We start from the raw sequence: 22,104 nt of genomic DNA, 5'->3' as shown, positions 1-22,104 counted from the left end.
TGTTTTCCTCGTGCGACGGCGCACTGCTGCCCTCCTCAGTTTGTGCAGCATCATTTCTACTTCAACAATATGGCCGTCAGAAAGTGCAGTGAGAGTATTAGAATATTATGCTAATGATAGTCTGGATTATGAGACATAAAGATAGGGCAGTGACCTTTAAGTTTTACTTTACGAATCAGTAAAAATCGTTTTCTCCAGGTTGTGAAATACCTTTATATACTTGGGTTTCTTTCCTTCAGTGTTTTTTCACCACATAAAGTATTGCAGAATAATTACTACTGTGTAAAAATACTGTAAGTAAAAACCTGTAATTGGCAACAAAATATACACTTATAAAAATGAATCATGGCAGAGTTTATTATTAAGTATTTTTCGTCTATTTTTCGTCGTACCATTTTATTTAAATACTCGTATTTTTTGAATATATTTATTTAAATTACATAAAATCAGCATGAATCTGTTAATTTTGAAGAAAATCTAATTGAGTCAGTTAAAACATATGAATATGGTTTGAATATGGCTCTCTGTGAAACGAGCAAGATTCAATTAGTTAAAATGTATGAGATTGGTTTACGTATACATTTCGGGAAACGGAATCGTTCAGAAGCGGAAGTGACACCGGACTTCTGTCGGCCATCTTACCTCAGAGCAACCTGCAGCCTGGATTGTAACAGGTAAGTTACACCTGCTCTCATCACATAGAATCTCTCGTTATCGGTGTACGTACACGTTTTATGAGTGCGGTTGATATCGTGTACTGGAATTGTGTTTAGCTTGCTGCATAGCTGTTGTCAGTTTTCTTTCACATTCCATCATCTACGAATAGGTTCAACATTACACTCTCCAAAAAGACAGAAAAGAGTCAAATAAAAAAGGAACACGATTACCAGTAACATTTATTTTAAATTATCTCAGATGTCGAGCAATACACAAAGCTGCAGTTATAGTGTATTCATTTTCTATACAAGCAGTTTGACAAACAATGCAACCGTGACAAGTTTGTTATTCTCAGCAAAGGGCTTATGTGTGTGAGTCTCTCTCTCTTCACTCTATTTTCTGTGTTTGTCCCCCAGTTTTATTATTAGCTCATTTGTTTGTGTGCCAGACAGCTTGTTTCTGTTCCACCTCAGTTGCAATAGGAAGCCGGCAGTCTTTGAATCCTGTTTGAATAAATGCTACTGGTGGAGTCAAGCAAACATGTGTATCCAGATGGATAATTATATAGTTTTTATAGCTTTCCGTTTCGGTTTTAAATGTGTATGTAGTTTGTTTCTTTGTGTGTCTGTATCTCTCTCTGCCTAACTGTGTGTGATTAGTTTGGCATGTATCAATAATCAGTGTGTTGAGAGTCATTGTCGTAGACGTCTGAAAGAAAAAAGAAAAAGAAAAAAGTTGAACAAACATCGGTTTTCAGAAGTGAATATCTCAGATTACATTTGAAAATGGCAGTGACAGTGTTTGCGTGGCATTCATTACAGAACATGAAGATCCACAGATAACTCACCGCCTGGATAGTCAACATCGTCGTAAATGTCTCCTTCCCTGCAAAGGAAGACTGATGTTAAACAGTCTGCAAAACAATTATTTCTGTTGACGTTTCCAGACCTAAAACTCGTTAACATGACATCAAATTGAGTTTATAACTTTGTTTACTGCAATCGTGAATGATAACAAAATGCATTTATATCAATTGTAGATGAAAAGGAAAGATGTGTCTGTAAAACTTTTACATATTTACACTTAAACTACAACAAGAAACATCTCTACTAAACACTCACAGAAAGTAGAAATAGGCCCTCAGGATAAAGGTCATTATGTACTCGTATAGAGATAAGTTAAAGTAATGCTAATAGTGGCAGGGCCACATATTAAACTGATAAAGATTCACTTACATTGTAAGAAGAAGAGATCTGGACACATAACCATCTGTGAGAGGTGAGAACAACAGACTATGTGTAAAACAGTCGCATTCAATTAAAATGCAGCTGTTACCGAATTGGTGAACCCGTGATGTTTCCTCCAGCACCACCAGCAGGTCAAAGGGTTCCCTTATGCAGTGAAATATCTCAAAATCCACCACATGGACCGACACAAAACTCTGGTCTGAAATCCATTGTCACCAGACAATGTGCTCTGTTGACTTTGGTGATGCCATGACTTTTCATCTTGTGCCACCATGAGGTTGACAATTTCTTTTCTTTTCATTAAAACATCTCATGAACTATTGGATGAATTCCTGTGGTTCGGTTTGGGTTACACACATTCATGGGTTTAATAACTGTAATAAACTTGATCTCCTGACGCCATCATCATACATTACAATTAATCCAGAACTCTGCAGCAAAAGTTCTAACCACGACACAAAGATCATGATGTGAAGTGTTTACGTACATTTTCCAAACCGGTTGCAGCACAGAGCTTTCTTGCTGTTGGTGACCTGGATGATGTCCACAACTTCTCCTTGAGTCACGTGCAGATCCTTGCCTCCTGGCTTCTTTATGACACAATTAGGATCCACCATCATGGTATGCAGCACCCTGAGAGGCCCTTCATACTGTGAAACATCAGTTCCAGAGATCCATTTGTTTTGTCTTCATGGGTTCTATATAACATGATAATGTTGTGCATCATGTGGACATTGTGCTTCTCATCATTATCGGTTGTATGTATGCTATGCTGATGACACTTTGTTTTATCGACCAAAGAAAAACACATTTCTGGTGTGAAAGTGTGAAAACCTTTTACCTTAAATCTTTTCCTTAACTCCTTCTCCACTTTGGGATCGATGCTGAAAAAAGATGATGATGATTTAACAGTTAATCAAGAAGCATATCAATACATTTACCAACGCCACATTTGCTCATGAATTGCCTCCCGCAGATTATTATATTGCATTAGCGGTAGATTATTCTTGGTTTCTTTCTGTATTGAACATTACCTCATGTAGTCTCATCACTTTTCAGATCCACATAAATAAAGCTTTACATGACACAGACACTGGACCTGCACTGAGCTGTCACTATCTCAGGCTCTCATTTCCTGTTCCCTTTCAGTGAACAGATACCTGATGTCAGGCGGTGGTGGAGGGAAATCCTCAGTTATTGGTTGAACGTCATCATAGTCATCTGAGGACAAAACAAAAAGTAAAATAAAGTTTGCAAGCTACGCATCTTACTTCATGGAAATATTCAAGCGATCAAGTTGGTCATTTATCTCATTCTTAAAATTGTCAAATATTCTATTGAGCTTTAGCAAACTGTACGGAGTGTTATTGTGTAAAACTCTTTCAATTGCAGTTGAAGCTGTTAATTGTGAACAGTAATTGAATAAGAACAGACTTTTATGGCTAGTGGCATATGTTCATGAATCTCTATTGTGAATCCCTATTAAATATAGAATGTTTTATCAAAAGAAAACAATGAATCAAAACAAACAAGTGGACTTAATACATATTGTTTCTGTTGAGCAATGATTCATTTCATAAAACTAGAATTGGCTTTAATCTTCATCAACCAATAATGTTTATGTGTGGTGTGTTGTCACTTACCATCATCTTGAAGCATGCTGCAGATTAGAGGAAACATGACATGTTAGTTGGAACAGACGTGGGTGAAACTGAGAAAACATTGCCACAAAACCATTAGGTGGATTACGCACTGCCAGGAAAAACATGACTTTAATTTGGGAAAAGTTGGCTGTAGAATATGACAATATTCTTCTCAAAATATAACAAGAAAAAAGTTAAATAGGATTAACATGATCTACTGTATACCTGTCGCTGATATGGGACTTCACATGTAGCATCAGTGGGGGGTCTGGAGGTGGTGGAGGCAACTGTGATGTGTCTATTTTTTTGGACTGGAGCAATTTGCGTTTCACTGCTTCATAGTCCACATCCACACATGTGTTACTGATGTATCCATCTGCAAAGGTAACACAACATCAGAAGGATGTAAGTTACTTGTGAAACAACCAAGATAAACATTTGTTGAAGGGACTTCAAACTAACAAAAAACTTAAAACGTTGAAATACTTTTCAGTCTCACTTTCCCAGGAGAGGGAATGTTACTCTGCTTTGGTTCATGACACCTTTCATGCCCATTATTTTCTGATATTTGGACATCTTGCCCTCCATCATTGCTTGTATACTAAATATCGATTACTAGAAAGGTTCATCAAACACTCGAGCAAGTATGCAATATGGAAGAGACTGAGAGGTTGTAAGAGACAAGGCCACCAGGATTTTTTGGCTTTACAGATAGTTGTGTATCATCTGCTTAACATGATATATGTTAAAATTGTTTTGCAAATCATAACGTTAGAGACACGGCATGACCACAGAGGCAAAAACACCCGGACGAAATGTCTTCAAACCAAAGATCCAAACTCAAACTCGTCATAAATACAAGAGTACATGCACACCTTGCTTCCAAAGCAAAATAATTGCAGAAGGTACTACAGGGCCAAGGCATATTCCAAAGAAATTCAAATAAAATATCGATATGCCAAATTGTCATGAATAGATAATGTTATGGCACTAATGAGTGGTTCAGACTAGAAGGTGTTCTATACTTCCTTGATTGAATTTTCAAGTGAAACTCACAGTTTCCGTTCAGCGAGCGAGCCAACCATTTGCCTCCTGGGTTGTTCTTAACTCGGAGGATCTCCACGCTCTCTCCCTGTCGTACGCTGAGGTCCAGTTTTGCTCCTCCATGCCAGTCATGCCGGACTTTGGCTGTATGAAGAACCTCCACCTCCCCTTGCAACTACAGATGGACATAAAAAAAAGCTGTAAGAGTTTGACAGTCAACAGAAACAAGTACGATTTGTATGTGTGAAGTGTATATTTGAATAACCTCAATGCTTGAGATGTTGATGCTAGATTAAATTGCTTCCAGACATATCAATTTACATAATATATGTTTAAAAAAAATTCTTTGGTGCATTCTATTGAAATTGTATCCATGTCAACAAATTAAAAAAATTCAGTTTGATCGACTTTGAGTGTTTCATGCAAGACAAAGGTTGTAAGTACCTGAAAGTTCTTCCTCAATTCATTTTCTTTTTTCTGACGTTCCATCTCATTTCTTTTCTCCTGCGCCTGTTGACTCTTTGCTTCTTTCTTGTTTGGCTTCTCAGCATTGAACCGATTTAGATCCAACTGATCCCTACAATAGAACAATTCAAATGACGAGTAATGACATGTCACATTTCCAGACAGTTCTTCGCATCACAGCATACTCTCACTACATTAACAACGAGCCTCTACAAGAATCTACAGCAATGCTGGTGGCTCTGTGAGACTGTACATGGCTGTGCTTGAAGTTGAATACTAACGTCTTAATAATACTTCATATTTAGATTTTTGCATAGTAGTCCCATTACTTTGACTCTCTGGTAAAATGTGAATGTTTGGGGTTAATACTTCAAATGACTTAACATCAGTGTTACATGTTACATGAATGATAACGGTCGTCCTGTGGACAGGTGCTGTACATTTGTATTTTGCTACAAACACTAAACACAGTGCATCTAGTCTATGTGCCAAAATGTACAGTTACTGGGATGTTGATGTCAAATAAACAAAACAACAAAAACAAAACATGATTCATCCCTCAGCACTTGTCAGTAAGCTGTTTACCAACTGCAGTATCTCACAAACTTAATTTTTTTAGTTTGTAAAAAAAAGTTTCCTTTAACAGTAAACATGTTAAATCACAGAAACATCTTATAAAAAACACAATATGGCACACTCGTGGCACATCTAATGTTGCTTCCCAAATACCCTACACCACATTAAATGCTGTTCCATTGTGACTTCATATCTAAAGCAGAGATTTATGTTATTTAGGATAGTTTGAAGTTGCCTCTGATGCAAAAACCCCTAATTGCAAAAGCCTTTTAGGTAATGGTGCTTGCAGTAGTGGTTGTTGCAATAGTAGCTGTTTCTGTAGGTGCACAAATAACAGAAGCAGTCAAAAGAAACACTTTCCTGCTTCATGTCAGCAGCTGCAACCACCATCTTTTAGCCAGCGCAGCGCTTCACACAGACACAATGGTTTAATGGTAAAGAGGGTTTCTACTTACTCATCAATAAACTCATACACGTCATCATCATCCTGCAACAGAAGAGGCTTTATTTGCACCTTTAAAGAACACATTCATAAACAGTCAGAATATCAGTGTCTGCAACACTGACAATAAGTTAAGCTTAATCGTCATTTGTTCCACCGATATAAAGGAATATTCCAGCAATACAAATTAAGTTTAAATTAGAATTTAAACTTCATTCTGATTTTGTTCTCCTGTTTTCGCGGAAATTGAAATCTTAAAATGTGAGAGATTCTCACTTTACAGTCAGTTAAAAGTTCAGTTTCGGTTTTCTGTGCTTACCCCTTCTATACATTGTGAACTGTCGCTCCAGGATTCTGCAAAGTCACACAATACAAAAACATGAAAGGATTGTCTTCCATTTGAAACAGTGGCACATTCTCTTAATACCAACACAAGTTATTAAAAGTCAAAACTCTTTCCTTAATCCCTCAAAAGGAGGAACAATAGCTTCAACAAGAAAATGAGCCATGCACCAATAAACAGTCTGCAATTGTTACCGTTCTTCTCAACGCTTGCAATGTCATCATAGAAGTCCTGGTTATCCTCAATGTCCCTGCAATCAAGAAACCTGTTCATTATTATGCAATTGGTTATGTGGCATTTATCTTAGACCACTTGACATCTGCACGCTGCAAAAGTTTAGAAAAATGTGCTCAGATGTTCCTCATTTTATAAAAATGTTCAAACTCAAAATTTGAGTCCATGAGACGACTAATTCTCCCTAAAGTGCTTATGAAAATAAGAATAGGATTGTATTGTGTCATTCTCTAAGATGTTATTGTGTCTGATTGTGTACTTAAAGATGGGGAAAAATGACATTGAATTAAAACACAGGATCTTGTGAAGTTCAACACTCACAGGGAAGCAATTTGGTGCGGCAGCTCTTTGGGTTTGTTGCATCTTTGTGGTGGTTTTGGAGGACTGATGACTGCAGGTAAGGACATCTTTCTGCCTGCTGAGCCCGGGGAACCTGCTTGGCAGAAACAAACAAACCAAATGTGCAAAGAAATACACAGACAACCATCAATCAACAGTCACATGTACACGTTTGAAAGGACGGCGAAAAAAAAGGCTAAAATCCAGATTCACATTCAATTTAATGCTCTTAAATTTCCATCAAAAATCTGTATATCTATATCTAGATATATCAATATTTGTGTTGAAAGATATAGAAAAGATATAAGCATAGACATTCCAGTGCACACCAGAAATGTCAGATCGTCTTTCATTTATGAGTTGAGGCCAGAATTACAAATCTGTGAGCGAACAAGCGCGAGAGACTCACCGTCACTCTTTCTTGGAGCAGGAAGGGCAGGTCCTCGGTTCAGCCTCAGAAAGGGCTCCAGGTTGACATTGGGAGGCCGTTTGTGCTTCGAGGGCATGCGTCCTTCAGGGGGTAGTGGCCTCCTCAGCGGGGTCACGTCCCCTGCACTCCTCTGCCGGGGCTGCTGTCGGAGCGGTAGAAGTGTGGAGGTGGGAGCTAGTGAAGGGGACTGAGCTGGAGCCAGGGCTGTTTTGGTGCCTGGAGGCCTCTGGTGCATCAGCATCATGTTCTGTAGCATCTCCCCCTTCAGCTTGACCTTGCCGGGGTCTGCTGGCTGGATGGATGCTCTGATTCCAGGATTGGGAGGCAGTCGAGGGAAGGAAGCAGGTCTGGAGGGGATGGAGGCTGCCATCGGTTCTGCTCTCGGGAACCTGACCAGGCCGGGACTAGCCGTCGGAGGAGGAGGAACCGTAGGAGTCAGTCTGTGATGAGCCAGATCGTTCTCCGTCAGGGGCAGTATCAGTCTCCCAAACCCAGGTCGTGGAGATTTTGGGGAGCCGCTGTCTCGGCTGCTGGTGTCCGAGGTGTTGGCCTTGTTGTTGAACCTGGCCCTCAGAGCCTTCACATCAATGCTCTCCTCCTGACAACAACACAGGAGCACAACCTCAACTGCAGTTTGTCTGTTTCTAAAGCAGGAAGTTAGCAGCACAGCATGCAGCAAGGCATGCCCCCCCCCCCCGCAACTCTCACAAATACACGCGCACACACATTGCCCATCAAACGCTCTCTCTACAAGGTGAGAACGCACCGACACAGTTTCCTGGTTGTTTTCATCTTCACGAAGCTGAGAAGTCTCCAACTCTTTGTAGCAGACACAACTTTAAACAGTGTCGTCTGAACAGAAAGATATTAACGGCCGCAAGAAGTAACAACAAATACTGATGGAGATTGTGATCATTATAAGGATCTCTTATGATACATAAAAAGCATGTTTGTGTTCAACAGATGGCTGAATGTTTTCTTTTATCAAGACTTTACATGGAAGCAATAGAAGTAAAGGCTGAGCCGGTCCGATAATACAACTCTCTCCGTCCAAATTGACAGTTTATCTCAGTGCAGTTGGACAAATTAATATGTAACATGATGTCAATGATTGCTGTACTAAAAACTGCAGCTGACTGAATACATTAAACTGAAACACATTTCATAGTGACACTTAAAGAGTCACGCTGACCTTATTCTTTTAATAAGGTTCGGCGTCGAGGCCAACACAGCATATCAGATCTGTGCATCCCGAAGCAAAGGCCGGTCACACAATGCTTCTCTGAGACAGATTTTTAAAGTGTAGTTACGCCGAAGAGAACTAAGAGGTTCTCTTTGTTACTTCCTTTATATTTTGGTCATTTAGTGTCACATTGACAATATCATGCAAAAATGAAAGCTCATAAAATCGGGCACATGACTCTCACGTGAGCATCTTTATAGAAGGGAGTTTGGATATCTAGTTATCACTGGAATGATTTTATGTTTTTATTTTGTGTTTTGTTTTTATTTTTGTTCAGAAATTATTTTTAAATGATATGATCGAGTATTTTCTGTGCTCCTGGTTTTGAAAGGAAATACAGAAGTAAACGTTACGAACATACTTACAAACTATCTTCGTGCCGTTACCTTTGTCTTTGCATCATGAACCCTCTGCTCTCTGCTCGTGATCAGAAACTATTGTCAGACTCTTTATTCTTATCAGATGTCAATTCCTGTATGGTTCCTCACACTGAACTGCACAGCGCTGCTGCTAAGTTGAACTCGGCTGTCTATATTTGTGAGGAGTTTTCACACTCAGTGACAACTTTAGTAGGTACACTTGCATACCAATAAGACAGCTGAGCTGTGATTTCTACCTTTACAGAGATAATACTGCTCTGTTATGGCTGACACCTTCAGAGAAATATTCATGTAACTTTGTGCTTATTATTGAGGTTGTAGTTTGCAGTGGGGTTGAACCGGACTTTGTAATATTGAGAGGTTTTTCTTGTCACATACATTTACAAACTCACCACAAACTATGACCTCAGTAATAAACATATTGTTGAATTAACAGCTCTCTGACCGTGTCAACAATTACTGAAGGTGTACCTATAAAGGGGCCAAGGAGTGTGTATTTAGTCACCTTTGAAAACATGTTTCGCGTAGATGAAATTTAAAACAGACAGAAAATCGGACACAACTCTCAGTCATCTTGTAAGATCGGAAGTTCTCATTTTTAGGCATCTCTGTGATGTCATTTAGGCTTTGAATGTTGTCATTCTCACCGACACAAATTACCCCCAAAAAAGGGAATTTGAATGAAGTGCTCGGAGCAGTTTAAAACAGAGCATCAGTCGTCAGCAGGCAGAAATAACATCATTGGTTGAGTTTAACTTCTACAGGCGAAGTCAGAAATTTGTTTAAATAGAGCAACGGTTGTCTGATTCAAAAATATAATCCACAAAGAGGGAAACATGATGGAAATGAGAAGAAAGTTTGTTATGAATTAATACGTCTCATTCTCTTTTAGGTTGACAAAATGAAAACAGGTTGACAGTGAAGGAATTCCACCATCTATTGCCTGAACACCTAAAGCTGTAACAAAACCAAACAGAGTGCAAAGAGGAGCAGGAAGTGCTCACAACCACACGCCTCTGTAGCTCAGCATCCTGCGCTGTCACTCCTGCACAAATACGCTGCAAGCTCTGCTGGCAATCGCCTCTCTTGATACGAGGAACAAAGGAAACAGACAAAAACTTCTCTCTCTACACCACAAAACACACACACACGACAGGCAGACGGGTTCACTTTCAGTCAGCGAGCGTCTGCAGAGGTGCAGAGTGTGTGTGTGTGTGTGTGTGTGTGTGTGTGTGTGTGTGTGTGTGTGTGTGTGTGTGTGTGTATACGTGTGTGAGTTGGCACTGACACATAATCGCAGATGTTTTTGAAACGGTGTCGCCACAGATTGTAGCTGTGCAGGTGTGCTGCAGAGAAAAACATTTTATTATCAACCAAGTGACAAATTAAAGACAAAGTCAGGTCACATGAGATACGACTCAATAACTCATATTGTAGTTTTGTATATTTACTGAAATATCGATGGACTCTTTTGATGTCTTCTGTTGATCTCTGTTAAGACTACATGTTAAGATTTGTAATATAATCAGCTCGTCAGTCATAAAGCATTTTGAATCGCACCAACGTGTACGAAAGGTGCTACACAGATAAAGTTAGATTCAATATATTCAGGTAGTACTAGATCTTCTCACATATTAGGTTCCACACAGTCTCTGTGACAGAAATAATTGATTCATTTTATTGTTGGCCTGTTTAAGAACTGCCGAATGTACAATAATTAGTCTGGTTTCAGTGGAGTTGTGATGATCTTAAAACCTTGATCAGGGTCCTTTACAACTTAAAGACAATATCAACCTTTTCTGTGTTTAACTGGTGTAGTTTATGAATAAGAGAGAAAGATAGAGAAGTAAAGCAGCACTGAGCACACTGTGAATCATTAACCATTGATAGCTGTGTGCAATAAAGCTTTCTTTCATCAGCAAAATCTAACTTCCCCTCCCGATGTGAAAATGATGTAATTACTGTCGAGAACAACTGTCGCCAGTCGTTTAGATCATGAATTTGCAGGATTTTAAACCCGGTTAAAACTTTTAAAGGTGATTCAATGAGTATTTACTGATGTGACAGAAGGAAACTGAGGTTGAACCCCAGTGAAACAATACAATCTGTTGATGGTCTTTCTACAGCAGTCAGGTTATTCATAGACGCTTTGATGTTTCGGAGGAAATGACCAGAAACGGTGTGAAAGGTGCTGTGGAGGAGTTAGGAATCACTCCATTGACGAATATAATAAAAACAACAACATCACCTTCTAAATATAACAGTAAATAACAATTCCTTACCATATTTTGTCTTTCGTGATGGTTTAAAGCTGGAAAAAGTGTCCCATGTCCAGCAGTGATTCAGTATCAGACTGATGCTGCTGTACAGACCTGTGTCACTAAACTCACTGCAAATGAGGAAATGCTCAGTATTTCAGCGTTGGCAACCGGGTGAGTGACAGCGCCACAACATCAACAGTAGAGAAACATTAACATGCCGTCAGCCAATTTGTTGAATTTCTTTTTAAAGGGTCAGGTTTTTCATTTTGCGTAAATGTACAGTAACATGCGACGGCACTGTGAAGTAATGTTGCCTGTCTTTATTTGTCTTTCTGTGTTCTTATGTCAAAAAAGAGAAAGGTTTAGAGAAAGAGGTAAAACAGAATTACATCATTTTAGTTTGCTTCTTTGTACGTCCTGTATATTATTCTGCATTATGAGCAAACCTGAAGACATATTTAAAAAAAACAGCAAATTGTAATTTGATAAAGAAAAAGCAAAGTAACATAGAAACCAAATAAAGAAATGAAAATGAATTTAGAGTACCAGATAAACTCATAAAACAGAACATATATGAGCTGGTAAAATGAAACATGTTTCGAACACGATCAATTCATAATTATTTGTGTGAGATTATGTGCTTTTTGTATTTTCCAGTAAACAGACAGTAAACTTCCTACTGTAACTGTGACCGACATGTTTGATTATTTAAATCTTACAATTTTCTTGAACACAAAAGACAGCAATTTTCAATTCAACAACACTTTTTCCCGTTCTAACCAGTTCATCACAAGAGCAGATTATGGTCCAAGGGGGGAGATACTGACTGCAGTGGTCCAGTTGCTCCAGCGGGGGAATAGAGGGAGTTCAGAGGGCTGGGGTACCCGTTAACAGCTGTGGGTGAAGCAGATGTGCCTCCTCCTATCATCATCTGGCCCCCTGCCGGGGGCGCTGCGATGCCTGCTGGTGCCCATGCTGCCACACCGCTTTGAATTATGGGCCAGGGTGCTGCAGCTGGAGCTGCCCACTGATTCCCCAGAAACCCCTGCTGGCCCCAGGGCATGGTGGTGGGAGAATATGGGGGAGAGGAGTACGGAGAGCCCCCTGTTGGCTGTGTAGGGAACATGGAGAGGATCTGAGAGGCCGAGAGCGTTGGCTGTGGAGACTCTGAGAGACAAGAAGAACATAAATTAAGAAACTAAATATTGTTTTGGCCTTTTTTAACTATTAGCACAAAACCCCCTGTAGAAACATGATGGCCGTCTAAGAGGACCCGCTGTAGATATAATGGCTCATTTTTATTTTCAGGTGATTATACAACAAAGAAAACATATTTATTATATCCCATTTCGTATAGATCTTCTTAACTGCTACACACTGATAACACCTTAATTGTAGAAAAAATGTACAGAAAATAAAACAACATTAGTTGTAACCGTAAACTCAGTTTATATTGATGATTTCTTTATGGCAAAGTTGTTGATTTGTGTGGTTCATTTAGGTATCAGTAAAACCACTTTGATAATGACTGAATTTATTTTTTGGTTCTTTTGTGAAGCACTTCATGACGTTCTGCTCTTGAGAGGTGCTATATGAACGAATACTTACTAACATGATGAAAGCAATGGAAAGGTCACTGTCATAAGTAATGATAAAGGACGACCACAAAGAGACAGGATGTGAACCTGGGCCTCTAATGTTGAAGGCGTACATAACATGCCTAACCACAAACATATGAACATCACACTGCCGACTACTCGCACACTCATCCTGGAGACAAGTTTCAATACAAATCCAAAGAATTGTTGTTTTAACTCCATACATGGGGATTTTAAACTTGTTCCACTGCTGTCGCGAGGAGGAGATGAAGATAATAATAATTGGAACTGAGCATGTGTTGAGAGATAATTATTCCATTATTGATACACAGCAAACACTTCATATTCCTCTGATTTACTGTATATCATATTAAAATGTGTCTCTTTATCAGCTGTACTATGGGAATGATCTCATTCCCCACCAGAGTAGATATTAAACATGGCAGCAGGCAGATTGTGGGAAAATGAAATCATTAGATTCAACCACATCCAATACCACAGTGTGATGTGTGTGTATGTACTGTGGGCGTGTGTGTGTGACACTGAGTCACCAATGAGATCTGCAGGAAGGAAGTAGTCAGTGTTTGTCTGATGGTCCTGTAGTTGTATGGCAGAACAGCCTGATGCTTATGCTGACATCTATTTGCATGATGGGATGTCAAACTGATAAACTCTGAGCTATATCTCTGTCTGAAGCCTCCCTCTCATCCGACTGTACCACAACATGTTCTGTGCCTTCGTGTGTCCACTCCTGTTCATCGCAATCCAATCAAAACTACAAACTAGTGCTGCAACAATTCACCATCTGTAACTATTTTGAAAATGAATTCATCGTGAAAGTAATTTTTCATTCCAAAAATAATTCTGAAATGTTTTAGATTTCCTGCTTTTCTCTGAATAATATATTAAACTGAATATCTCGTTTTTGGACTCACAAAACAAGACATTTGAGCATCACTTTGGACTTCGAGGAACTGGGATGGACATTTGTTACCATTTTCTTATATTTTATAGAAGAAACAATTGATCTAGAAAATAATCGGCAGATTAATCAATAATTAAATGAATCGTTAATTGCAGCCCTACTATAAACAAAACAAGCAAAAGTCTCGAACCAGTTATATCTAAAATGTAATGAAACTAAATAAAATGTTTGGCTTGAAGTAACTTCCCTCCTCTACGTATTTATACTATTTAGACAGAAAATAGAAGGAAAATAGGAAATACACTCATCAACCTGAGTCCAGTTTCTCACAATTTACTGCAAACAAACCACAGAAAGGATCAGAAAAGCCTCTTCCTCTATAATGTTTGGCCACAATAGTTACAAAAAACGCCCTGAACCAATGGCTCCATGTTGTTTGTGATGTGCTTTGTTTGCCCATTAAAGTACTGCTGGGACTATGTAAAGAACAAAATATAGGAAATAGGCTACATTATTTTAAATTAAGCAAATTATGGAAGGAACTTGGGGGGAGACTAAATAAGAAGGAAATGGATTATTATGCCCTGAATTCCTTCTCCTTCCGCTTCAGCCAGGCTCTGTGCTGCCCCCAGCTTGCGCTGCACATAAAATGTTTCAGGTCATAGATGGTTAAAGGAAAACTTCACCCGCAAAATGACATTTTTATATCAATTACGCTTTGTACGTTACTTGCAATTGAAGAAAACCGGGACTCATGTTGAAACGTACCTGGCTGACTGGTGCAGGAGCTCCGGTCGGGCATCAGCGGCTCCTCCCTCTGGATGGAGAAGACTTCCATCAGGTCATTACTAAAAGAGGCCTGTGGACACACAAACACCACAGTCTGTATTTATTAACAGTAGCATACGGTTAAATGTGCTCTTTTAGTTGAGGACCCTCATTGTTAAGAGCTACATGATAGCTGACTATATACATAAACATATTATATATAATATGAATGAAATCAAATTCTGACTGAAATAGAGATGCTACATCAACTCCTAAGTTATTCACGTTCATGATCTTAGAAGGTGAGCAGCTGGCTAACTAGCTCCCTTTAACTGCCATAAACCTCTCAGCTGTTCAGTATTTAGACTTGAAAACATTTCAATTCTGAAATGTTCGTTGTTTAATGTTTCTGTTGTTCTGACTGCAATAGGTTGTTTGTTAAATTCTCAAAGAAATGTTGAGAAACCCTCGTGGTTCTGGTGCATCACAGTCACATGTGTGATATTGTGTTTGTTGTTTATTGTACCTGGTTTGATTGTCCTGAAGAAGAATTTGTCCGGGGACTGAAGACATCCTCAGAAGCTGGTCCCTGCAAATGAAGCTACACTGAAAAGCTTTGTTTCAAACCTCAGCTAAATATTTAGGGCTGAGGTTGTTCAACCTCTCGGAATAAAACTGAGCCGTTTCATTCTGTCATTTACCTCAGCTGGAGGGACTGAACTGTCATTTAGTAGCAGTAAGGAATTGGTCTGGAAAAAACATGCAAACAAAATTGAACGCATTGTTGATGGAAAAAAACACAACCCATGTACCAAAGAAACCCCCCACTTATAGCGATTTACTCTGACTTGCGTCAGTGCCTCTGCAGGTTCTTGTGGCGTCTCCTGGTCCACAATCTGACAAACCTCCTCAATGTCAGCTCGGACCGGTTCTGCCTGATGGACACAGAAAAAAGACGTCACACTGCACATCAAACGCATTCACTGCAGGGCGGCCACAACGAATACGGCACAGAAAGGACATGTGGTACTGTGTGTCGGCACCAGGTTGGCTGTCTTGATGTAGAAGAGGCTGCAGGTGTCTTGCTGTTGGTAAACGTAGGCCAGAGCTCTGGGGTCAGACTCATCTGTCGTCAAAGAGCTGATCCGGCTCCTGTCATGGTCATGAAGTACAGCCTGAGAAACAGATTATAAAGAGAATTTGAGGTTTTACTGCAAGAAAAAAAGAGAAATTTTGATGATCATAACCATAAAATGCAGCCAGATTTAAGTTGTTTTGTCTGGTTTCTGATCTCAAACGGTTTCTGCTTCTCTAGCTGTTGTGTGCAATTGTTCTGGATCTTGTTTCAACACCATTAACCTAAACCTGAAACTAAAGGAGAGAAAATCTATTTGTTGAAATTTAGCTTGTTGAACGTGACAGGTACATACAGAATTGTTCAGTGCAGATCACAACCAGAAATTGGACCAAAATAATTGGCAGAAGTGGGACTGAAACTAAATCATCTCCAAACACCAACTTCCACACGAAGTGCAGTATCCACTTCACATGGGAAACACTTGTTCCTTATTAATAACGACCCCTTCTCAAAGGTTTCGCAGATTATAATTGGAAGAAAAATTGCCAAACGTTATGCTTTCAGGAAGGAAAATAGAGATCTTGACTTCTAACTGAGGTGGGATCCTTTATGATATATCTTTGGTGGACTAAACTAGACGCATTAGACTCCCCCTTTTGTCCGGAAACTAGACAGCAAAGTATTGAAAAACTATTTTATGGCACTGATCCATGGAACTGGAAAACCACAATGGTTGTTGTAGTTGTGCACAAGATTATCCATCAACCTGAGTTTCTACAGGACAACAAAATGTGGAAATCGATATGTGGAGTGAAACTCACCCCGGTCCTTTCATCCACCATTTTCAGTCCACTGGAGGAAACTTTCAACCAGACTCTCTGCTTGTGTTTCCCCTGTCTCCTTGCTGCTGCGTCAAAGCCCTAACACAGATGGGGTATTCAGAAAAAACATGCGACGATGAATATCTGTTTGTTTTTTTAACACTGATTCACCTCCAGTTCTTCCTCAGAAGTGTTCAGCCCCTGTGGTCTGTTTTTTTAAAAAGCTGTCCGTGAGATTGGAGGGCTTGAAGTGATTGACATGTCAGGGCAGGATGTCGGATATATCGGAATCCCACTTCTGCACTGCAGGCATTTTCCCACAGCTCCCTTTCAATCCGAGGAACCCAGTTCATTTGCAAAGTACCTGTCACTGAGAAGTTTTTAATGAGAATGAAACTAAAAGGTCTTTCATGTTAAAGTGACAACGGTTTCAACAAAGTGATCAAAATTATTTCAAATATAAAATGTTGTTCCGGCATTGATTGTCCCCAGAGGATGAACCCTATTGACTTTGGTGATCCATTCACTTTTCTTCTAGCGCCACCATGAGTTTGACAGTTTTGGGTATTAGTGAAATATCTCAACAAGTACATCAGATAGGTTGCTGTGCACTTTTGTACACAAATTTCCCCCTCAGGCGGAATTGTGATCACACATCGTCTCACATACTAACCAGCTTTGACTAAGAGGTGATAGAAGGTGAGTTTGATTTGGCTTTGGAGGATGGACCGACGATATACCTTTAGCTTCATCATAGAGTCCCAGCACATCTTCTCACCCTGGGCGTACGGCACCGGGTCCACGCCGATCAGCTTGGCTTTGTAGCGAACCCCGTCTCCATTGAAACGGGAGGCGTCACTGGGTGTTCTGGGTGCTCCTGGGAAACATGAAGAGTAGAGATAGAGGGTCAAACTATGCGGATAAATCTGTGTCAGGAGGTGGAAATTAAATGTCTGTGTTTATTTGCGCTACTTAGTTGTGTTTTAATTGTGTTTTAGTGTCATAATCTGATTAAAATACATGTGTCATTATGTTTGCACTGTAATCCCTCTGTTTGTACAAAATATAGCACATGTGTTTTTGTGTGTACATATTTGTGTGTGTTTATAAATGGATAATCAGTACAAGTATGTTCATGTTATTATGTTCTCAATGTGTGTGTAGGCAAATTGCTGAGCGAGCGTCTTGTGCTTGTTCAATGTTTCGTCTCATTTTCTGGAATGAAAACACGAATTTATTGATTGTAGAAATGTCGGCGTTGTCGAAACAAAGGTCGCGCTTCAACAGCTTCACTCGCGTTGTGAAAGAGTTTACAGGCTTTTGGTCAGTTTAGTTTAATGATCAGCACATTTCTCAGTACAATAAAAAGTCAGTCATTGACCTGAGCATGTGACTGTCAAAAGCCAAATGAACTCTAAAATGAACAAACAACAGTGACTTTAAAGAGTTAATTCATATCGTTAGTGCAACATCAACACATTATACAATGCCCACTTGTTACTGCAGTGTTGGGTGTGAAGTTTCTGACGTGAGTTGTACATATTCTGCACACAATGTTCAACTTTAGGTGCTTTTCCTCCTGTGACAGATAACAATAACACATCTTGTTATATGGAGGAGCTCTGGAGAGGACTGACTGAAAAATCGGCAAAAACAGGCAGAAAAGAGAGGACACATGATGCAGTTGAGGTGGCAGATGAAGGATAACATTCCTACGCTGATATCTCACTGCATATAGGGCGGCGAATGTAAAAATTTGGTTACAATTATCCATCTATTTTTATCAATTCGTTTATTTGATAGTTCGATTTGAACATTTATTTTTAGACTTAAACATATTGAAAAGAATTAGATATTGTACACTATAAAGAAACACAACTTACGTACCTATGCACCAACTAAACTCAAAAAAACAACCAGTGAAAGAATACAGTATCAGATTTCAGAAGCTTTATTAGGTTTTATAATCCTCACTCCGGAAATTCATCATAGAAGTATGACTCCTGCAGGTTTACTGCTGTTTTTATAGGCACAGAATTAGGATATAGTCTCACCCAAAGTGATCATATTCTCATAAAACCATTATTGTGGCTAAACGTTAACATGTCTGAGAAGTGTGTAAAGCAGATTGAGTAAGATTTACATTTCTGAGGCTCACGGAGAAGAGAGGAAACCACTTTCTTGACAAACCAGCAAATGTTTGCAAATAAAAATACCTGAAAAGATATAAAAATGGATTTCCAGGAAGACACCACTTTGTAACTCAACAAATGGCATCAACAGTGTGTTTCTCAAACAGCTGGAACAGCTGGACACCCTCCATTGGTGCACGCAGGAGGAACAAGGAAGAAGAACAAAACAAGTTTCACCGAAACAAAACGCTCCTATTTCCCATCAGATATAAACAAAGACACAGATCAGACCAGGGGACATACTGTGATGTAGGCTGTTTTGTCAGTTAAACAGTGTACCGCTGCATCTCTAATTACCATGTTTGTGGGTAATTCCTTCTCACAAAGTTGTTTCACCAAACTGATACAATAATACAAGAGTGAATCCTCTGTTATTAAAATCACTCCACATTAGAAGGTGATTATTTATATTAATTGAAGGTGAACTTTTGTGATTTTGCATTACACTTCCATAAAGTTGGGGGACTCATAAGAGACACATTTTTTTTAAAAGAAGGGTCAAAAACAAAGACGCAGATGCAGAGATATCCGGACTTTTAAGTTACTGTGAGTTATCAGACAGAAGAAAAGCTAATTGAATGGAAGAAACGAGATGCAATGAGAATTAGAAAGCACGTAATGAGGCAAAGATGTGGATTATGTCGCTCAAATTGAAACATTTTTAAAGCTAGCTTACTAACATCTGTAGAGTTGATACATTGTGCAGTCCGTGTTTATTTGCCCCAAACAGTTCAGTGATGAAATTCCTGCTAATGACTCCAGTGGTGAAAATTTGCTTTGCTTTCTCTCCGAGGACACTGGTAGTGTTTCCTTTTAATTGTCGCAATGTGTCTTTAGTGATGTTGTACACTTTGATGTTCCTAAGTTTTATCTGGATGGATTTCAAATCTCGTCATGTATTTTGTTGTAACTACTAGAGTTGAATGAATCAAAGTGTAATAGCCTGCCCAACCGTGTCAGGAGAAAAGAAACTGTGCATTCAGCAGTTATTTTCAGATCACCGGTTACAGCTTCTGTCAAAAAGCTTCATTTTTTTGTCTGAGAACCAATCCCAACAAGCAGCAGCAGCCGAGCACTTGTACCTCTTGTGCTGGAGGAGAGCCAGGTCCTGACAGAAGTTTGGCCCGGTGCATGAGAACTCACAGCCGCTTGCTCCGTCTCCATCATGACGAGGTCTGGTTGGAAACTCAAGGCTGGGTGCGTTTCAGGATGCAGTGAGAACAATGTGACTGTCACACTCGCTTGCAATAAAAGAGCGTGCCTCCTCGGTACTGCGGCTTGAGAAAAAAAGACAGCAGCGTTGATGAAAATCAAAGAATGTCAGACATTTAAAACGGTCAAAGTGCAAAGAAAAAACATCTCCAGATTTATGCAGTGTGTATTCTTGTTTTCTATAAACAAGCGAGGAACTGTTTGATCCACCTCACCTGCTGGGAGCCTGTCTCTGCTCTGACCCCGCTGCTTGGCTCGACTCACAGCCGAAACTTCTCAGAGTCAAAGGTCAGGCTGCAGATTCACTAGTGATATATTAACATCTCCTTGGAGTCCAAAAGACATGGGAACTCTTGTGTGAGGCCGTTAGGCTCTGATAGGGAGGATGGCCAGTACACAGTGTTGTCCCTCTCTGGGGATGAGAGCGCTTTGGGTTGTATTTTCTTAAAATAACAGTTGAACTAAATGTGTCAGGCTACCAAATAGATATCGGGTTAGCTGAAAACCTCTGCAGAAAGGATGGAAAACAATACACGTTTTTAAAAAAAGGGCTGATTTATTAAATCTTAAGGTAGCACATACAATTACTTTGATGGTTTATCAACCAGAGAGAAAGAATTTATTCCTCCAGAAATAATTGATGATGAAGTTATATGTCTCACGTGCACCACTTTAAATAGGATTGTTTTGTGGCAAAATGTAGCATTTTGCACCTCATTATTCATGTATTATTTACTGCATTTCCACAAAGTTACTGAGGCTGTACTTATATGAGTCAAAGTGGGGCTTTGAGCTGCATGCTAATGTCACCATGTCCATAACAACATTAACATGTTGTTTATAAGTTAGTTAGAAGAATTTTACCATGGTCAAGACTTCAGTTTAGCGTGTTAGCATGCTAACATTTGCCAAATGCCCGCCTAGATGCCCTCTTAAGTTAAACTCCACACCTCCAGATTTTAACGATTGCTTTCTGTTACGATATGTAAACCAAAACTGAGATAATCCTGATGGCATCATGGGACACCGTCGTGGTCACAGAGGATACCGTGATACTCCTCGTGAGGAGTAAACTGAACGTCATACATAAAATCTCTGCTCCTCTAAAGCACCACTGACCACCACTGTTCATTATCTGAGGAATGTCTGCATGCGTGTTATTTACAGAGCCAGTAGGAAATCTAAAACCACAGTTTGTGTCCTTTTCAGAACCTCAGTTAAACAAAAAGTCTCAATCTTATAAACAACAGAGGCAACATGTTAATTTGTGAGCTTTAGAGATGCTGGAGGGCCTATCTTTAATTCAGTCAGGGATCGAAATACAAGCAATGCACTTTCTTAGATAAATATTTATGACCCCGATCACTTGTGACATATTTAGGTCAGCAAAGAAGCTTCTCTGCATGAAGAAACATTTTCTCAGGAAGACAAGCTCATTTGTTTAAAAGCCCAGAAACAGGAAGTCTCATCTCAGATTAGGCATGGCTTTCCCCAAAATCTCCTCTAAATTAGACGGATTGTTTTAAAGTCAAAATTATATTCAAACCCAACTATTCAGGTCAGTTGGCAGAGACTTTCGTAACCTGAGGAGATGAAATACTAGATTCAATCCACTTTGAAAAACAACCAAAGACAGTAAAAGGTCACATAGATTACTATCATAACAGCACCGAGGGGGTTTCACATTTCAGCAATGAGGATAGCAGCAGCCACATTTCCCGACAGTGACAGTGAAGATATGCCTCACACAGCCCCCCTGCTGTGTGACATGGGATTTATTATTTGTGTGTGTGGGTCACGTTGTCATCAAGTTGGCTGATTTTGGAGCTGGATCAATGTTGGCGAATGCAATACTGAGGATAAGTCAATATGTAGTGACATAACACAACGGACTCCTGTAAGTCCACATTCCGCCTACTGCCACTGAACTCCTACTGAACTCCTGGTTACACTTTACACACTCAGAATAAGTGTTTGTTTAAATTCATGAGCAGTTTACATTCACACGACTGTATCAGACGTACACAGAGCAAAGAAGACACTGTGTCCTCTAGAGCTTTTATTCAATTGTAAATGATCTGGCGACCAGTAAATTTAAAAGATATAATTTGCAATATTTTCCTCGAAAACAATGTATCGACTGATACAAAATAATCATGAAAGCTTCGCAAGTAAAAACAACTAAAGATCAGATCAGGCTCAATAT

General features: G+C 39.5%; 2 protein-coding genes across 2 annotated transcripts; both read right to left on the bottom strand.

Moving 5' to 3' along the window:
- Positions 1 to 929: 929 nt before the first annotated feature.
- On the bottom strand, positions 930 to 11,429 carry LOC306776254 (FYN-binding protein 1). Its single transcript, XM_079266883.1, has 16 exons — positions 11,326 to 11,429; positions 7,400 to 8,018; positions 6,973 to 7,084; positions 6,612 to 6,667; positions 6,394 to 6,428; positions 6,088 to 6,119; positions 5,036 to 5,168; positions 4,604 to 4,766; positions 3,773 to 3,923; positions 3,548 to 3,564; positions 3,065 to 3,125; positions 2,746 to 2,788; positions 2,392 to 2,554; positions 1,893 to 1,926; positions 1,505 to 1,542; positions 930 to 1,365 (listed from the first exon to the last, which is right to left on the bottom strand). The coding sequence occupies exons 1-16, from the start codon at positions 11,326 to 11,328 to the stop codon at positions 1,328 to 1,330; spliced, it is 1,698 nt and encodes a 565-aa protein (XP_079123009.1). The 5' UTR covers positions 11,329 to 11,429; the 3' UTR covers positions 930 to 1,327.
- A 662-nt stretch (positions 11,430 to 12,091) lies between these two features.
- Positions 12,092 to 19,853, bottom strand: LOC306776040 (uncharacterized protein; the record flags this gene model as incomplete). The annotated part of the gene is made up of 9 exons (XM_079266625.1): positions 12,092 to 12,471; positions 14,596 to 14,686; positions 15,122 to 15,184; positions 15,297 to 15,344; positions 15,444 to 15,530; positions 15,639 to 15,770; positions 16,495 to 16,593; positions 17,235 to 17,371; positions 19,769 to 19,853. 9 exons carry the CDS (start codon positions 19,851 to 19,853, stop codon positions 12,092 to 12,094), a joined length of 1,122 nt encoding a protein of 373 aa, XP_079122751.1.
- Positions 19,854 to 22,104: the final 2,251 nt, after the last annotated feature.

Source organism: Melanostigma gelatinosum, assembly GCF_949748355.1.
Source record: "Melanostigma gelatinosum genome assembly, chromosome: 4".
In the NCBI taxonomy this organism is placed as follows: domain Eukaryota; kingdom Metazoa; phylum Chordata; class Actinopteri; order Perciformes; family Zoarcidae; genus Melanostigma; species Melanostigma gelatinosum.
This window is presented reverse-complemented; position numbering and strand designations above follow the sequence as displayed.